General features: G+C 46.5%; 5 protein-coding genes across 8 annotated transcripts; 3 read left to right on the plus strand and 2 right to left on the minus strand.

The window, feature by feature from the left end:
* Positions 1-152: 152 nt before the first annotated feature.
* On the plus strand, positions 153-1,017 carry LOC108088933 (general odorant-binding protein lush). The gene is made up of 3 exons (XM_017186957.1): positions 153-374; positions 498-648; positions 704-1,017. Exons 1-3 carry the CDS (start codon positions 153-155, stop codon positions 790-792), a joined length of 462 nt encoding a protein of 153 aa, XP_017042446.1. The 3' UTR covers positions 793-1,017.
* Positions 1,005-3,973, minus strand: LOC108088932. 3 transcript variants are annotated; one of them, XR_001771252.1, is made up of 4 exons: positions 3,653-3,973; positions 3,575-3,593; positions 1,579-2,778; positions 1,005-1,390 (listed from the first exon to the last, which is right to left on the minus strand). XR_001771252.1 is itself a non-coding variant. In XM_017186956.1 (3 exons), exons 1-3 carry the CDS (start codon positions 3,854-3,856, stop codon positions 2,459-2,461), a joined length of 528 nt encoding a protein of 175 aa, XP_017042445.1. In that variant the 5' UTR covers positions 3,857-3,973; the 3' UTR covers positions 1,005-2,458. The 3 variants fall into 3 exon arrangements, 2 of the variants coding, with proteins under 2 accessions (XP_017042445.1, XP_017042444.1); XM_017186956.1 differs by having other exon boundaries at positions 1,005-2,763; XM_017186955.1 differs by having other exon boundaries at positions 1,005-2,778.
* A 224-nt stretch (positions 3,974-4,197) lies between these two features.
* LOC108088924 (transcription initiation factor TFIID subunit 6) lies at positions 4,198-6,859 on the minus strand. 2 transcript variants are annotated; one of them, XM_017186940.2, is made up of 5 exons: positions 5,898-6,859; positions 5,665-5,834; positions 5,149-5,604; positions 4,650-4,908; positions 4,198-4,587 (listed from the first exon to the last, which is right to left on the minus strand). In XM_017186940.2, the coding sequence occupies exons 1-5, from the start codon at positions 6,780-6,782 to the stop codon at positions 4,501-4,503; spliced, it is 1,857 nt and encodes a 618-aa protein (XP_017042429.1). In that variant the 5' UTR covers positions 6,783-6,859; the 3' UTR covers positions 4,198-4,500. The 2 variants fall into 2 exon arrangements, with proteins under 2 accessions (XP_017042429.1, XP_017042431.1); XM_017186942.2 differs by having other exon boundaries at positions 4,198-4,600.
* Positions 6,860-7,570: 711 nt separating this feature from the next.
* On the plus strand, positions 7,571-15,570 carry LOC108088896 (histone-lysine N-methyltransferase ash1). The gene is given in 7 exon segments (XM_017186895.2): positions 7,571-7,964; positions 8,085-8,185; positions 8,246-10,427; positions 10,430-12,993; positions 13,057-14,532; positions 14,590-14,799; positions 14,858-15,570. Coding segments are annotated over 6 exon segments (6,693 nt in total). The 5' UTR covers positions 7,571-7,964; positions 8,085-8,104; the 3' UTR covers positions 15,038-15,570.
* A 109-nt stretch (positions 15,571-15,679) lies between these two features.
* On the plus strand, positions 15,680-17,258 carry LOC108088908 (rRNA methyltransferase 3, mitochondrial). Its single transcript, XM_017186916.1, has 3 exons — positions 15,680-15,782; positions 15,852-16,935; positions 16,994-17,258. Coding segments are annotated over exons 1-3 (1,233 nt in total). The 5' UTR covers positions 15,680-15,781; the 3' UTR covers positions 17,142-17,258.
* Positions 17,259-17,311: the final 53 nt, after the last annotated feature.

Raw genomic sequence — 17,311 nt, forward strand, 5'->3', positions numbered from 1 at the left:
CAATAAAGGTTCGGTCACAGGTGAAAATGGCGTGTTGGTGCGTTGTTTAATTAGGGATTCTTCCCATTTAATTGTCAGGTGTCCATCCCACCAAGTCAGCCTATAAATGTCTCCCACTCGTTGTCCAGTAGACATATTGTGTTGGTGACATTATGAGGCATTGGAAACGACGCTCATCCGCAGTTTTGGCCATCGTCCTGGAGGTATTAGTGCTCCTCTCGCCTGATCCTGCAGAGGCCATGACGATGGATCAGTTTTTGGCCTCGCTAGACATGATTCGGAATGGCTGTGCTCCCAAGTTTAAACTTAATAAAGAGGATCTGGATCGGCTTCGCAAGGGAGATTTCAATATGCAGCCATCGCAGGATCTCATGGTGAGCGAAGGATCTAAGTTTTCTTTTCAACTATAAGCCCACTAAGTTTTTGAGGAAGTTTTGTGTTCTGAGTAGGACCAGGAAATTTGTGATATTGTGTTCTTTTAATTTTATGTTTTTTAGTGCTATACTAAGTGTGTGTCCCTAATGGCGGGCACCGTAAATAAAAAAGGAGAGTTCAACGCGCCAAAGGCCCTTGCGCAGTTGCCACACTTGGTCCCGACGGAGATGTTAGAGATATCCAGGAGATCTGTGGAGGCTTGCAGGGATGCGCGTAAGTCCCTGCCACAAATCCACCAGGAATACTTACCCTGTTTCATTACCCGCAGATAAAGCTTTCAAGGAGTCGTGCGAGAGGGTCTTTCAAACAGCGAAGTGCCTAGCAGATAATGGCGAAGGAAAGTTCATGTGGCCTTAAAGCGAGTGCTAGAAATATTCTATGGAACCAAAGAAGTTGTATGAATCCAGAAACTTGGTTTGGTCTCTTAAATTCTTGGCTTTAATTTTCAAATAATAAATAAGTATTATATAATTTTATGTGTTATTTGCATGATTTAAGCAATTGTTTCGTTAAAGCAAAAAACCTTAAAAATGATATTATTAAATAACAAATGACAAATAAAAGTCACCTTTTGGTTTCAAACATTGTTACATTTTATTGCTGATATTGTTAACTAAATACAACAGTTTTATACTCGCATTATGCACACTTATACATTTTATAATTTATAAATACTCAATTGGCTTAGCAACGCATTCGAACTTAGGGAGATCCTTGCATTTTGGAGGTTACAAAATAAATGCAAAATCTTATACAAAAGGTTGCCTTGCAAACGTGTGTACAAAGTTCTCTCGCCAGCGATTAGTCGTATTCGATTTCATAAATTTCGGATTCGGTATAGAATAGTGTTCCTAAAGATCTCTCAAAAAGGGCCTCACAAAAATATATCCGATTAGAGCGTGTGTGTCGTGGATTTAGATTGTTTAATGACTTTGATGAGGATGCTGGAGGAAACCTGTGCGGCGTTTAGAAGGTGGTTAGTGTAAACAACTAAGAGTCTAATAATGTCGACATGTATATAGTAGTTAGTACATTGTATATAAAATCAGTACACATTGATGCTTGTATATTGAACCGTTTGTTACTGGCTTGGAAATATTTTGTAACTACTAATACACATCTAAATAGGTTGGTGGTACGCACCTAGGTATACACATATATGTAGGTATTTAATTTGATACATCGTAGTTATTATAAGGTGGAGACTGACAGGCCTGTTGTTAAGATCGGCAATGAATCCCCTTGCGGATTGTGTAATGCCGTTGATTGTGTTGTGCGTGGGAAAGCCTCGAAGGTCGGCTGAGATTATGACCGTGTTTATCCTATAAGATCTTCTTTCTTCCTGCTTCCTTAACTAACCTAGAAGTTGTTTGTGCTTCGAGTTCTTTTGCTTACATTTCCAACTGGGATCACATTTAGGTTTATGAAATAATAAAATAGACAGCTAAAGCTTTATGTCGGTCCTGTTCCTTCGTTTTGCGGGGAATGCCATAATATGTACGCGTTTTTTAGTAAATATTTCTTTAAAATTTCAATGCTTTTCAGAGAAATGTTTATGTTTTCCAAAACCTTTCGCTTGTGGAACTGAGAAACTTTTATTTAAGGTACGTATACCTATAAAAGCTATTTGTTCTGATGGGTTTTCGAAAACATATCAAACAAAAGGGCTCCGCAAAACGACACCGGACGAAAATTAGTTTCTTATACGATAAATTTTGGTCTTCAGAGGAAGACTTAGAATTTGTTTTGTGCTTTGGACATTTGAGCAAAGTAAGTGATTCTTCATACGCAGAAAATAAATAAAACCGAGATCGACCTTTAAATTTAAATTTAAAGTTTCACTTTTACTTTAAAAATATAAACCTCCATCAACACTATATTGATACTGTTTGTCTTTTTTTGCTGTGTAGAAGTTTTAGGAGGACAGTGTGGCTGATGTGAGGTTCGTGTTAAGGGAGGGACTGGTAATAATTTTGATTATGTTTTCCCATTGCAGGATCAACCATTGAATCTTATTGCTTGCCTAGTCCATCAGTCGAACGCCGGCTTGAACATCATCGGCCATGCTGACGCCCTTCTTTTTTTTCCCCTCGCCAACGGGTTTCTTCTTAGTCAGGACCAGGGTCTCCGGTTCATCCTGGGACTGCTGCCGCTTCCCGTTTCCAGTGGCCCCTCCTCCTCCGGCCCCAGCTCCTCCTCCGCTGTTGCTCCTCAGCTTGAATCGCGTTGTGGCCGCCGCTGCATTGTTGTTGGCACAATTGCAAATGGCATCGAAGATCCGCACCACAAATCCTCGGGCCCGATTCACCACCTTGCCGTTCTTAAAATCTGGTATGGCGAAACCTGAGAGATTAGTGCATGCGAAGCGCAGAAGGTACCAAAAATAGGAAATTAAAGATCAGTGACAGGCAAATTACAAGTTAAGTGCAACAAAATATGAACATGCAATCGAGCTGGGTGAAAATGGCGTGCGAGTGCGTTTAATAATTACAGGTTCCACTGATTTTATCTCATATAAAGGCCACTTTTAAGCAACAAATGGGAACGAATTAAATGTCGCTTTTATCGGTAAGTCGGTGCCACGATCCTAATACTGGTAGCCAATCCTGATCTTAAACATTTTTTAATGCAAAAGCATTGGTTTAGGCTTTTATTTCCTTGAGAAATTTAGTACATGCGTTTAGGACGAAAAAGAAAATACTTATACAATTTGCCTTACTAGTTTTAGGTGATTACCTCCGAAGGTTTTAAATTAATTCATTTAAAAAACTAATGAACGATTTGTTTGTTCGGGATAGTGACAGGTTATTCCAGCGCAAGAATGTTTCCAAGGTTTTACAATTTCCATCTACACACTTTACCCACCACCAATTTTGATCCTTTGTCCGCGACAAGTGCCTCTCACAAGAAAAGCAAGTTCAATGTCGCGAATGCCTTTGGTGCTTAAGTCGTTACTATATGTTGGCCCCATTCAAGGCACAAATACCCTATATCTATTTTTCGATTGATACAAGGACTACCGTCCAGTATCGAGCGACCAAGTACCCAGCAGCGGACTGGTAAAGCGCCAGTAAAAAAAAGCCACAAACTATCCAAAAAAGCCAAGGAAAACGACAGGGACGCCACTGCGTATACTTACTCGGTCGCTTTTCCTTTCCCTGCAAATGAAGTTATGTTTTAGTAAGTTTTCTAACGAAATGCAATAAGAGTAGTCAACCTGTTGCGATTTCTGGCTCTCAACTGCTCTCCTGTTGGCCTCCGCCTCAGCCCGCAGAACCACATCGTCGAGAACTTCCCGCAGAGCGGCCATATTCTGGGGACTCTGCTTGAACGCCTCGATTCTGGCCTCCAGCGACTCCGTTTCGATTCTGTCTTCACTGTCGGGAGACGCGGGCTCGGGATCCGCAAACCTGGCATGCATTTTCTCCCTGTTTTTGTGAGAATTCCGCTAAGTTCTTTAAAAAATTCGAACGAACTTCTTCGCGCTTTGTCTTTGCCCTGCGATGGGTATCTACAAGGAGTGTTGAGCAGAGCTCTTTGTGCGTTTGCGAAGGAATGTAGTTGGAAAATCAATAGCAAGTCACTTGAGGCCGAGACCCGCACATGCGTGATGACTGCGTGGACGAGCTTTTGAGTTTGCTTGGCAGGGGGTTTGTATAGCACAGAAAAAAATTAGTACATACATCATTTTGAATTCTAGCAAAATCAAAATTTCTAGCAAATCGAACGTTCCCATGACAGGTGGCAAAATAATATTATCAATATTTTTAATATTTTATTTACTAACTAACTGCATACATAGTTTTTATAAAGTGGAACCCGTCGCACCTCCCCATTCTAATTTATAGCAGTAATAATTTTATTTCTTAAATTAATAAATTCTGTCAAAATTGTATACTATAAAAATTGTATACTCACATTAAAGATACAACATACGTAGAAGTTATAAAAATGTAATAATGGTTTAATTATTTTTTATATGTGTGGTGGCTTTTTTGGGGTAGGTTGCCGCTTTCTTTGTTTTATTGCATACAAAATGTTTGTTTTGACTACAAGCTAAGCTGGCTACTCCAGATGCGAGAGATCGTCCAGCTCGGGCGGTGCGCGTATGATCTCCGTCTCAATGATCAGCGAGTTGGCGTCTATGGTGCTCTGAAAGATTCAACTGTTATTCCATCAACTGCTGGCACTTCGCTACCGGCATTAACACACACATTCTCGTTGCTCCGTTGTGCGGCTGAAAGAAGGCTGCCGCTGTTGCCGCTCCCGCTGGCGCTCGAGTTAGAGTTCGAGTTGGAGGCATTGGCTCCGTTGGAAGCCGCGGATAGTACCACACTGTGCGGGGAGCTGCCCCGCCGCACTACCTTCGCCTGTCCCTGCTGCGGCGAGTTCTGGGTGACTATCACAAACTTCTGCGCAGGCTGGTTTGCCTGAATGGCTCTTATCTGCGGCAAAGCCGACACCCCGGGACTTCTAAAAAGAACAAAATTAAGCGAATAATAAATAACAGATTGTACAATTTTAAAAATACATAATATAAATTAATTTTTAAGCTATCTTCTGTACAACAAGTAAATGACGTGAGCAGAAGCAGGAAAACCATGACTGCTTTTAATATTTAAGTTAAGTTTAAGGAAAAATTTAAATCTTTAAACATTTTCTGCTAGATTTATGTGGCTAAAACATCTAAATATAAAAAAAAAGTTATCTTACCCTTGTCTCTGTGTGCTGGGCATGGACACACGCCCGATGGTGGTGGCCGTTTGGGCGGCACTTGTGATAGGTGCCGTATTGATCGTGTTCGACGACACGGTCACAATGCTGGTGGCCGGCGAATTTCGTACTTTGACAACCGCCTGACACAGCGATGGCCCCAAAAAGCCAAAGTCGTTTTTGTAATCCTCTGCCGTGTCCGGAGCCGAGCGCATTTGCTTAAGAATCGGCGGACAGCACTTTTGGAGCATGGCTCGAATGTGACCGGCGGCTGTCTTGTCTGTGTTGCTGATCGAGGTGCCGAGCAGGTGTGGTTCAATGCGCTCCGATATGAACTTAAGGCGGGGTATTATGAATACTTTTATGACTTCACCTCCAAGCTCGGAAAGTCCAGCAATGGAGCCGTACAGCGAGGAGAGGTGGGTCTTATCGTTTTGCAAGGCCTTGCTGAATATGCTGGGGGGTAACGAAAATAAACGTTAAAAGAGTTATTAGCATGGCATACGCAAGACTTACCGGGTGACACGAGTTTGCAGGTTGTTGGTCAGGGTGTTGAAATTCTTGCAGATCTGCGCCATCAGTCGGGAGGCAAAGTCTCGCAGAGCCCAATGATTGTCGAGCTCAGGACGCATGCACAGCTGTTTGGACACAATGCAGGTCATCACCGAGGGTATCAGCTCGTGTAACTATACGACGAAATTTATTTAGATAAGAAACCAAACCAAAGTTTAGAAAAATATGAGCCCTACGTATTTCTCCAGAAACAGCGATGGATTGTCCAGCAGGGCACGCACCATGCGCATAAGGTAAATTAGCAGCGCCAAATTGTTCTGCACCACATTGACTTTAACGCCCTCAGCGATAAAGGTGCACATGCGGGGCAGCATCTCATGCAGGCCGGGATCGGAGCCCAGTGACTGCAGCGCCTCTCCGCGTCGCGGCTCATCTGAACCCACGCAGGCTTCGGTGATCTCCTTGTAATATAGCTGCTGCTCCACAGACAATTCGTGCGTGGCCAGTTGCTTGACGTGAATGGTCTCCACGTTTTTGAGCTTTTGGATCTTGCCGGTTGTGGGCTTGCCAGCCGCATCTTTGTTGAGACCCTGGTCGAGCTTAATGACCGGATTGACGGAGTCCAGGAACTGGGAGTCTTTTGAAAGCGGAGGAGGGTTTTCTGGCACAGTGGGCTGGACTCCCTCAACCACAAACCAATGGGAACGCAAAGTTAGGTCCAGAGGTATTTTAACCGAGTTGGAGGAGGTAATTTCGCTCAGTTCGATCTCCTTGTCCTCGGTGAAGTGCAGCTCCCGCCCCCCACCGGATGCAAAACGAAAAGGTATAAAGTCCTTGGAAACGAATCCATACTGTGGCTCCACATTCCGAACTTTGAGAGCCATGTCGATGTCCCGCACTGAGAGCTTTTGGCGCTTTGCGTGATGCATAAATTTGGCCGCGTCCTGGACAATTCGTTTCAGCTTGATGGACACATCCTCGGCCAACTCCTTAGCGGCGTCGTCCGAAAGGGAGCCCACGCCGATGCTCTCCGCGATCACCTTCATGGACTCCGCCGAGATACTGGAACCATACAGCATGCTGCTAGACGCGCTGTTCGTTTTCGACGATTTCCCACTCATTTTAAGGTTTTTACAAATAAACAAATTGTTTTCGCCGACCAGCTCGGCCAGTGTGTACACACTGCTTATTAGAAAATAAATGGAAGAGTGATGGCGATTTCGGCGACCAATATATCGTTTTGATTGTTGGCTTATTTTTGGCTTTTTTTTATTGGTTGTCTTTAATCTACAACCCAATTCTGGCTCTTTAAATGTATTATGGTGATTTGGTGATTTACTTTCTTCATCTTCTAATAAATTTTGCTAAGGTATTTTTATCCAAATCGTATGTATTGAAAAGAACTAGAAATGCAACTTGGTTCTGACCGGAACCAATTTAATTTTAAGGAAATTAAAAGAACATAGAATACGCCCAAAAACTTTTGTTGGAAAATGTAATAATAAATGCCTTGAATCTTTTCCGATTTAGATATTACGCGTTCTTAAAAGTTGAAGTCTAGAAGCTTACATATAAACTTAGTTTGTTCAAATCATTTAAAAAAATAAGACCAGTTTTCAAATGAAAACTGTTATTACGATATAACATTTAGCATATGAGACAGGAAAGAGTAGTAAATAAATTATATATATGTGCAATACGTAATCTAACTAAATATCATGTTACTTATTTAACACATCATTTGAACTGAGTTCAATATTAAAAAGGATAAATATTAATTATATTTCCTTCAGCTTGTGGAACGCGAGTAAAAAATTTCATTAAGTTTTTTCTCAGGCAAGCGATAGCTAGCAACCGATAGTTGCCCGGAAGTCCCCACCACGGTCACACTAAGGCGCAGACATCACGTCCACCTCAGCTGGCCACACCAAAACGCAGTGTCTTTTTCTTTATTTATGTTCGTACATTTTTGGTTGCCTGGCTTTTTGTTGTTGCGCCACATTAACAATAACAATTAAAGTGCGCCCCCACCGTCGCCCTCGAGTTATTAAAGTGAAAAATCGGGAGCGCGATTTAATGTGCCACATGCGAAAGGTGTTGCAACGTTGCGTCGTCGTCGGGCGTCGAACAAAGCAGTTTTTGGAAAAGTGAAAACGGCGCCATTTTATAAGCAAGCAAGCCACGGCCAAAGGCGCAAGGAAAGTGCAAATGCAATGTGTGAAATAATAGATTGGAGACACACTGAAAACAGAACTCTCTTTTAAAGTCGCGAGTGAAGGTGGTAGCCAAGAAAACAATCAAGCGTAAGTGTGCGGGGGAAAATTTTTTTGACGTCGTCGCCGCGGTTTGACCTACTTTAAATGCGATTAAAAAATCCACCAAAATAAAAACCCTCCTGGTTAACAAAAAGCAATATATTGCAGCTCCCCAGCGACTCCAAAATATGAGCAGTGGCCAAAATGAGACAGCAGCAGCAAAGGTTCTGGAAACGCAACGCGCACAAGAATCCGGCAGTGAAAATGAGGCAAGTCGGGTAAAAAAAATACGAATAACTAGATATGTAAATTGCCTCATTCGCCCACAGGAAACCGACTCCATTACGGATCAGTCGAGCCAATCGAAGTCCACCAAGTCAGCTACCCAGTTTAGCGTGCAGCGTTCGGATACCGATGGCCTGCGAATGAGAATCTCAGCCATCCGTCCCCCATTAGGAGTTCCTGCAACAAAGAAACCCCTGAAGCACAGAAAAATGTCGACCCAGGATACCGAGTCAGGCTGCTCGGAGGCCAGGAACCGAGCAGCCAGCAAAAAAGTCAAGGTTAAGCGAAAGAAGCTGGCCAGCGCGAGTGGGCTTAGCAAGTCAGAGACATTGACTAAGTCCAAGAAGGCACAGATCTCGGCGTTTTCCTCGGACTCAGAGGATGACCTGCCCTTGAAGGTACACCAGCAGAGAGCTCCGCGTCTATTGCTCACTGCGATCTCCCAGGCGGCCCAGTCTGCCAACAAACCGCCGCTGGACATAGGAATCTCTTCCAGCGACAACGAGCTGCCCAGTCTTGTGCAGGCGGCCATCAAGAGAGTGGAGAGCGATACAGAGGATACCACTGTTGAGGGCAGTTTCCGCAAGGCGGCCAAGGACAAGAATCTGCCCCAGTACCAGTCCACATTGCTTCAGGACTTTATGGAGAAGACTCAGATGCTGGGACAGAGTGCGAACTCGAAGCTTCCGGAAGAGAAAGTGGTTAAAGCCAAGGAGGATACAATTTTGCAAGTCGCTAATCCTCGAAAGCGCAGAGGCAGACCCAAAAAGGTTGTATCCACTGTTACAGCCGCGGGAAACTCCGGTCCGGCTATAAACGAATCCGCTGATTCGGGTGTGATCAGCACTACCAGTACTACGCAAAGCACCACTCCTTCGCCGAAAATGCAAAGCGAGAACATTGTGCCCACGGGAGCAGTGCCGACAGCGTCCAGCAGCAAACCCAAGATCGACATGGCGTATCTGGACAAGCGGATGTATGCCACCGAGCGGGTGCTCTACCCGCCGCCCAGAAGCAAGCGGCGCCAGAACAACAAAAAAGCAGCCGCCACCTCATCTAACAAAGAGGAGCTTCAGCTGGATCCGCTGTGGCGGGAGATTGATGTGAACAAAAAGTTCCGGCTGAGGAGCATGAGTGTGGGCGCGGCAAGTGGAACTGGAGCGAGCACAACCATTTGCAGCAAGATCCTAGCCGCAAAGAGCGGTTACGTCTCGGACTATGGAAGTGTGAGGCACCAAAGAAGTGGGCACAACCACAATTCCGGCTACAAGTCCGATGCCAGCTGCAAGAGCCGGTACAGCACAAAGAGCTGCATGAGCCGCAGGAGCAGGGCCAAAAGCTGCGGCTATCGGAGTGATTGCAAGGAATCCGGAAAGTCTGGTCTTAGGATGCGGCGGAAGCGCAGGGCTTCCATGCTCTTGAAGAGCACTGCAGACGATCAGGTCGAGGATCAGGACATCCTTCAGCTGGCAGGCTTATCGTTGGGCCAGAGCAGCGAGGAGAGCAATGAGTACATCAGCAAGCCAAGCCTCCAGAGCCTGCCAACGACGAGTGCCAGCAAAAAGTACGGCGAGATCAATCGATATGTGACCACGGGACAATATTTCGGTCGCGGCGGCAGTTTGACAGTCACGAATCCAGAGAATTTTATCAGTAAGATGATGAATCAGCGGAAGGAGACTCCGGCTCCCAGCAAAGCGTCCTGCAAAATAAAATCCCGGCGTTCTTCGGCTGCCAGTATGTGCAGCAGCTACGTTTCGGGAGTGTCAAAGATGCGTCGCAGACATCGCAGGAAGAGCTTCAGTCACAACAAGTCCCTAAACATTGACTCCAAGCTGCTCACCGAAATCGAGATAATCACAAGCACTTTCCACTCGAGATGTCGCATACAGGATGATCGACTGGCCGGGAGCAGTGGCAAGGAGAAGCTACTGGCCGAAGCCAACAAGCTGCAGGCCACTCTAGCAGCTCCAAGTCCGGCGCAGCAGTTGGTTCTTAATGGCGGAGGATCTGCTTCAGCGCTCCCCAAGCCCTTGAAAAGGGCCCTGAAGAAGCGAAAGCTCAGTGAGCCCCTGGTGGACTTCGCCATGCTCTCGGCCAGCGCCAGCGGAACTCCAAATGGCAGTGGGAGCAGCAACGGAAATGCCAAACGACGGCACAAGAAATCGCAGAGCAACGACAGCTCCAGTCCCGATGACCACAAGCTTCCACTAAAGAAGCGTCATTACCTTTGACCCCGGGAGAGCGTCCCCCTGCCGAAGTGGCCTTCGCCAATGGAAAACTGAATGCAGAGGCCTGGGCCGCAGCGGCGGCGACTGCTAAGACCACTGCATCTACCAAGTCGCAGGCGCAGTTTAATGCCAAGAGTGGAAAATCCGCGCTAACTCCCAAAAAGAGGCACCTTCTAGAGCAACCTACGGCTCTAAGCGCAGCTGGATCTTCGGCTAGCAATTCTCCACTAAGGATCGTTGTTGATAACAACTCCATAAGTGGTGGGAAGTTGCTGGACATCAGCCCTAGCTCGCTGTGCTCCCTCAAACAGCAACGGAGAGGAGGAGCGGCTAAGCAGAAGGTTGCGGCCACAAGGGACTTGGTTCAATTGCACTCCCCAGCTGGTAGCTATCCTCCGCCGGGCGTGTTTGAGCCATCTGTGGAACTTGAGATCCAAATACCCATCGGCAAATTGAACGAATCAGTTATTACAAAAGCAGAGGTCGAATCTCCGCTGCTCTCAGCGCTGGATATTAAGGAGGATACCAAAAAGGAGATTGGTCAGCGAGTTGTGGAATCGTTGCTGCACAAAACAGGAGGCAATCTTCTGCTGAAGCGGAAACGGAAAAAGATCAATCGAACGGGTTTTCCCACTGTGCGCAGGAAGAAGCGTAAGGTCAGTGTGGAGCAGCAGCCAACCGCCGTGATGGATGACGCTGACCCAGAGATCGATCCCGATGATGAGCCCCTCCAATCCCTAAGAGAAACCAGGAGCAGCAGCAGTGCCCAGGTGCAGCATCCAGCCAATACCCCAATGGACTGTGAGCGAGTGCCTCAAGCAGGCGAAGCTAGGGAGACCTTTGTAGCTAGAAGCAATCAAAGAGCTCCACGCCTATCAGTGGTGGCCCTGGAGCGTCTACAGCGACCACAAACCCCCGCCAGAGGAAGACCCCGAGGTAGAAAACCCAAGAATAAGGATCAACCTACAGCTACAACCTTACCGCCGCCCAAATCGGAACCCGAGGTAAAGCCAGCCAAGAAACGTGGTCGGCAGCCCAAGCAACCGGTCTTGGAACAGCCACCTCCCACTCAAACGCCTCAGCAAAAGAAAACCAAACTGGAACCGAATATCAAACTTCCAGCTGGCATCGACCCCAACACGAATTTCAGCTGCAAGATTCGCTTGAAGCGGCGAAGGAACCTGGAAACGGGCTCGACCCAAAGTAAGAAGGATAAGCCTGTTCAGCCAGCGCCAGTGGAGGAGATACCCCCAGAAAAGCCCGCCAGCCAGGAGGAGATAAATGCTGAAGCGGAGGCCAAACGGCTAGACAAAATCCCTAACGAACACGATCCCTTGCCCGCCAACGAATCCCAACATCACGGCCCACCAGACTACGCTAGTTGCAGTGAGTCCAGCGAGGACAAAGCATCAAGCACCTCCTTGCGAAAACTATCCAAGGTTAAGAAGACCTATCTGGTGGCAGGACTTTTCTCCAATTACTACAAACAATCGCCAATGCCGCCGCCAGCCAAGGTGACTAAGAAGCCCGCTTTAGAGGAGCAGCAAGTGGTCTCTGGGAGTCTGCTTCCACCACCGCCATATTGCGAAAAGTATCTGCGAAGGAGTGAGGTGGACTTTGAGCTGCCATACGACATATGGTGGGCTTACACCAACTCCAAGCTACCCACTCGACACGATGTGCCATCCTGGAATTATCGAAAGATTCGCACGAATGTATATGCAGAGTCAGTGCGCCCGAATCTGGCTGGATTCGACCATCCCGTTTGTAATTGTAAGAACCAGGGCGAGAAATCCTGCCTAGACAATTGCCTAAATCGCATGGTTTATACGGAGTGCTCGCCCAGTAATTGTCCCGCCGGGGAGAAGTGCCGGAACCAAAAAATCCAACGACATGCGGTAGCGCCTGGAGTGGAGCGCTTCATGACGGTGGACAAGGGATGGGGAGTCAGAACTAAACTACCCATTGCCAAGGGAACCTACATACTCGAGTACGTGGGAGAGGTGGTCACCGAGAGGGAATTCAAGCAGCGGATGGCCAGTATATATTTGAACGACACGCACCACTACTGTCTCCATTTGGATGGAGGTCTGGTAATTGATGGCCAGCGTATGGGCAGCGATTGCAGGTTTGTGAACCACTCCTGCGAGCCCAACTGCGAGATGCAAAAGTGGAGCGTGAACGGTTTGTCTAGGATGGTTCTCTTCGCTAAAAGAGCCATCGAGCAGGGCGAGGAACTGACCTACGATTACAACTTTTCGCTGTTTAATCCGTCGGAGGGCCAACCCTGCAGATGCAACACGCCCCAGTGTCGTGGTGTCATTGGAGGCAAGTCACAGAGGGTGAAACCTCTTCCCGCAGTGGAGGCCAAGCCCGCTTCAGAGGGACCTACTGGCCGAAACGGACGCCAACGCAAGCACAAGGCAAAGAAGCACGCTCAACGACAGGCGGGCAAGGACACAGCTTCAGCAGTTGCGGTAGCAAAGCTGCAACCGTTGTCTGAGAAGGAAAAGAAGCTGGTCAAACAGTGCAACACCTTCCTAGTTAGGAACTTTGAAAAGGTATGTAATGTACGCATTGTGTATTTTATGTTATTTCCAAACCATCTTCCATTCCTCCATTAGATACGCAGATGTAAAGCTAAGCGAGCATCAGCCTTGGCATCCGCGGCCACTTCCGCATCTTCTCCAGCACACGGCGCAACTAATGGAGACATTCCTGGTCGACGACCCTCAACACCATCCTCGACTTCTCTGGCTGCCCAGATCTCCGCGCTCTGCTCTCCTCGCAACATAAAAACCCGTGGACTTACCCTGGCAGTTCATGACCCCGAGCTGGAAAAGATGGCTAAGATGGCTGTTGTTCTGAGAGATATCTGCAGTGCCCTGGAAAACCTAAAGATGTTCGAGCTGCTAACTACACTGTCTAGTAAGAAAAAGAAGGCCATAAAGAACTCTTTGGGCGGAAAATTGGGAACGACAGCTGGAACGTCCAGAGTTGAGTTCAGATCGATTCAGGCCCAAGTCGAGCAGGGTCACTACAAGACGCCCCAGGAATTCGATGATCAGATGCAGCAGCTCTTTGTGGAGGCCAAACAGCAACATGGCGATGACGAGGGCAAGGCCAAAGCCCTCCAATCGCTGAGGGATTGCTATGAGCAACAGAAGGCGTCCAGCTATGTGCAGATGGTCGAGATTTTGGGCGATTCAGAAGCTTTGCAGAGCTTTAAACCGAAGGAACCGCTTTTGCCAGTGGAGGAAGCGCCGAAGGTTACAGTTAAGAAATCCCCAGGAGCAATAGAAAGGGATTCTCCAGTAGTGCCATTGAAAGCAACTCCTCCACTGCTTCCCATCGAAGCCTCTTCAGAGGAGGATGTAATCCGTTGCATTTGCGGGTTGTACAAAGACGAGGGTTTGATGATTCAGTGCGCCAAGTGCATGGTGTGGCAGCACACGGAGTGCACCAAAGCCGACATCGATGCGGACAACTATCAGTGCGAACGTTGCGAGCCAAGGGAGGTGGATCGCGAGATTCCCCTGGAGGAATTCACCGAGGAGGGTCATCGCTATTACCTATCCCTGATGCGTGGCGATCTGCAGGTGCGTCAGGGCGACGCCGTCTATGTGCTGCGGGATATTCCCATTAAAGATGAGGCGGGCAAGGTCTTGCCAACTAAGAAACACACGTACGAAACGATTGGAGCCATTGATTACCAAGAGTGCGACATCTTTCGGGTGGAACATTTGTGGAAGAATGAAATGGGGAAGCGTTTCATATTCGGGCACCATTTTCTGCGACCCCACGAAACTTTCCACGAACCTTCCCGTCGTTTTTACCCCAATGAAGTGGTAAGAGTATCCCTTTATGAGGTGGTACCCATTGAGTTAGTCATTGGACGCTGCTGGGTTTTGGATCGTACCACCTTCTGTAAAGGACGTCCGATGGAATGCGACGATGAGGATCATTGCTACATCTGTGAGCTGCGTGTGGACAAAACTGCAAGGTTCTTCTCCAAAGCCAAGGCCAATCATCCGGCCTGCACCAAGAGCTACGCCTTCCGAAAGTTCCCCGAAAAACTAAAGATCTCCAAAAGCTATGCGGTAAATCTAAATCACATAATAACAACCTACTTGATAATTTAAACACTTTTTATTTAGCCCCACGATGTGGATCCTTCGTTGCTGAAATCGAGGAAGCAAAAGACTGAATTAGAAGTAGGAGCCGTGCCAACAACGATGCAAAAGGCATCTGGCAGGCAGGAGCAACAGCAACCGAAGTCAGTTGGAAGAAAGCCGCGTGGAAGTAGTGCGGCCGCAGTGGAATCTACAGCTGTCCATGTCGTAGTTCCAGTGGCGCCCAATAAACAGGTGAGTGTAACTTAACTTAAAACAATGAAAATGTATTAATACCTGTTTTCCCTAACAGACACTAAAAAAGAAGCGGTCGCGTTTAGAAAACGTTCTCATAACCATGAAGCTAAAGTGTCTGGATGCGCAGACAGCTCAGGAGCAGCCCATTGATTTGTCATACCTACTGTCCGGTCGCGGTGCCCGGCAGCGAAAAACCCAGCAGTCCAGTAGCAGCTCTATGGTCAGCTCGACCTAACAGATGTAGCCAGCGACTAGGTTAAGCCGTGTATATACGCCTAAAATAAGAGGCAGTGCTTAATATTTATGAACTCTAATTAACAATTAGCATGTAGCCATGTAAGATGTAACGGTGATAGTAGTAATTTTAGAGTGTACATTGTTATGAACAAATTTCGTGAAGAGGCCTGCGGACCTGGCTAAGATGGAACAGATTATGAATTATGGTTAATATAAGGACTTATTTAAATACTAGCATCTACGCCACCACAGGAAGCCCCATTTAGATGAATTTCTTTTGTTTTTAATTGTTTACTGCATTTCTATATTGATTTTGTTTTACAGAACTATCTCCTTTTCGTCTATGCACTTGAAGGCGTTTTGAATACTGCATTGTTATTTTAAATTATTGTATTATGTTATGGCTGCTTATCTACGATACACCCAGGTAGGAAAACTTATTGCGCTATTAGTTTTTAATTAATTTCAAATTGTTATTAACTGCTAACCCAAATTTTAAAAATGAAATAAAAATATATTTTCATTAAACTACTTGATGTATTTTAAATGTTCCACCTTTTGGACACTAACGCTGTACTAGCGTGAGTGTGTATCGTTAGTCAACACTGATAACATGGGCGTAGCAGGAATTGATTTCAAATGGGGCCAAAAACATTTTTGGACAGTCGCAAGTGTGAATTGATTTGAACGGTGTAACAAACTTCCTAACCTAAACATAAATATATCTGAAAGTATAAAGCAAAGTAATTATTGACCCCCTTTTTGTGGTCTTGACCACAGCTATGTTATTTCAAGCATCTGTTCAATTTCAGTGACCATGTTTTGTAAAATTTTAAATCGTTCGTTTCGAGCTAATATCAGGAATGTAATCAACTTGAATGTGCTGCGGTTGAGTAGCTCCAATGGACCCCAAGGCGACATCCAGGATGCACTGGACATCGAGGCCAATCTTTTCGGAAATTCCGGGTTGAGGCACGAGCCGGTAAACACGCGGGAAGCTTTACGCAAGAATCGAACGAAACCATTTGTGGCAAGGAAATCCAAGGAACCTAGTGGTTCGGTTGCACCTGGAAAGTTGACGGCTCCCCTGGCTTCTCGGATAGTTACGACTCCTGCCCCAGTAATCAAGGACACTGAACTGAATCTGGAGTTTGTGCGTCTCACGCTGCAGGATCCGCTGACCAGCACACTGTTAACCACAGTGCGTTCCCGCAAACGGCGTGACAAGAACCGACAGATCATCGTCGAGGGTAGACGCCTCATCCAGGAAGCCCTGCAATGTGGTCTCAAAATGGAGACCCTCCTTTTCAGCCAGAAAGATCAGTTGGCTCTAGTGAAAGACCAAGTTGGCCGGGCGCAACTGGAGACGCGCACCAAGATATACAAGGTGCCGCAGCACGATCTGAAGACATGGTCTTCGCTGGTAACGCCTCCCGGACTGATGGCCATTTTTGACAGGCCTTCAAACAAAGGTTTGGAGCAGAACCTGGCAGAGCAGCAGCGTCTGGGCACTCAGCCCCTGCCCATTACAGTTGTATGCGACAACATCAGGGAGCCCAACAATCTGGGTAGTATCATAAGGACCTGTGCCGCTTTGCCCTGCAGCCAGGTTGTCGTCACCCACGGCTGCTGCGATCCCTGGGAGTCAAAGGCCCTGAGAGGAGGCTGTGGCGGTCAATTCCGAGTGCCCATTCGTGATGATGTGCCCTGGGAGGAGCTCCCTTTGACCATTCCTCCAGAAGCAGCCGATAATTGCCATGTTTTCGTTGCGGAGAACAACCAAGAAAAGCGGCAGAGCCACAAGGCCATCGATTACGCAGAGATCAAGGATATCGGAGCCCACAATTTACTCATTATTGGCGGAGAAAGTCATGGAGTTAGCGAGGAAGCTTATCGGTAAGAGCAAAAACATACTAGTTCTTGCTAAGCATTGATTCTATTTTATTTCTTTTAGATTTTTGAACTTAGTTGGTCGCAAGGGAAAGTGCGTCTATATACCGCTGGCAGCTGGCATAGATAGCTTAAATGTGGCATCCGCGTTAACGCTGTTGCTCTTCGAGCTGCGAAGAAAACTAACTGAGCAGGCGACAGCTGAAAAATAAGCATCGAGTATCGAACCAGAAATAAAAGTATTTTTATGGAAACCAAATTCGTAAATAAATTAAACGATTCACCCCTGTAATTAAATGTTAAACAATTAGATACAATCTAGTAAACTACACAGCATGACATTTTTAATTTAAATTTGTATAGAATAACTATTATAAAGGCA

Source organism: Drosophila ficusphila, unplaced genomic scaffold (assembly GCF_018152265.1).
Source record: "Drosophila ficusphila isolate 14025-0441.05 unplaced genomic scaffold, ASM1815226v1 contig_106, whole genome shotgun sequence".
Taxonomy (NCBI): Eukaryota; Metazoa; Arthropoda; class Insecta; order Diptera; family Drosophilidae; genus Drosophila; species Drosophila ficusphila.

Bases quoted from the DNA above. Each gene is read 5' to 3' on its own strand.
- LOC108088933 (XM_017186957.1), top strand. From the start codon at position 153: ATGAGGCATTGGAAACGACGCTCATCCGCAGTTTTGGCCATCGTCCTG. The intron at 375-497 runs GTGAGCGAAGGA...TATGTTTTTTAG, and splicing joins AGCCATCGCAGGATCTCATG to TGCTATACTAAGTGTGTGTC. The intron at 649-703 runs GTAAGTCCCTGC...CATTACCCGCAG, and splicing joins GGAGGCTTGCAGGGATGCGC to ATAAAGCTTTCAAGGAGTCG.
- LOC108088932 (XM_017186955.1), bottom strand. From the start codon at position 3,856: ATGCATGCCAGGTTTGCGGATCCCGAGCCCGCGTCTCCCGACAGTGAA.
- LOC108088924 (XM_017186940.2), bottom strand. From the start codon at position 6,782: ATGAGTGGGAAATCGTCGAAAACGAACAGCGCGTCTAGCAGCATGCTG. The intron at 5,605-5,664 runs GTAAGTCTTGCG...GTTACCCCCCAG, and splicing joins CTGCAAACTCGTGTCACCCG to CATATTCAGCAAGGCCTTGC. The intron at 4,909-5,148 runs GTAAGATAACTT...TGTTCTTTTTAG, and splicing joins CCCAGCACACAGAGACAAGG to AAGTCCCGGGGTGTCGGCTT.
- LOC108088908 (XM_017186916.1), top strand. The intron at 16,936-16,993 runs GTAAGAGCAAAA...TATTTCTTTTAG, and splicing joins GTTAGCGAGGAAGCTTATCG to ATTTTTGAACTTAGTTGGTC.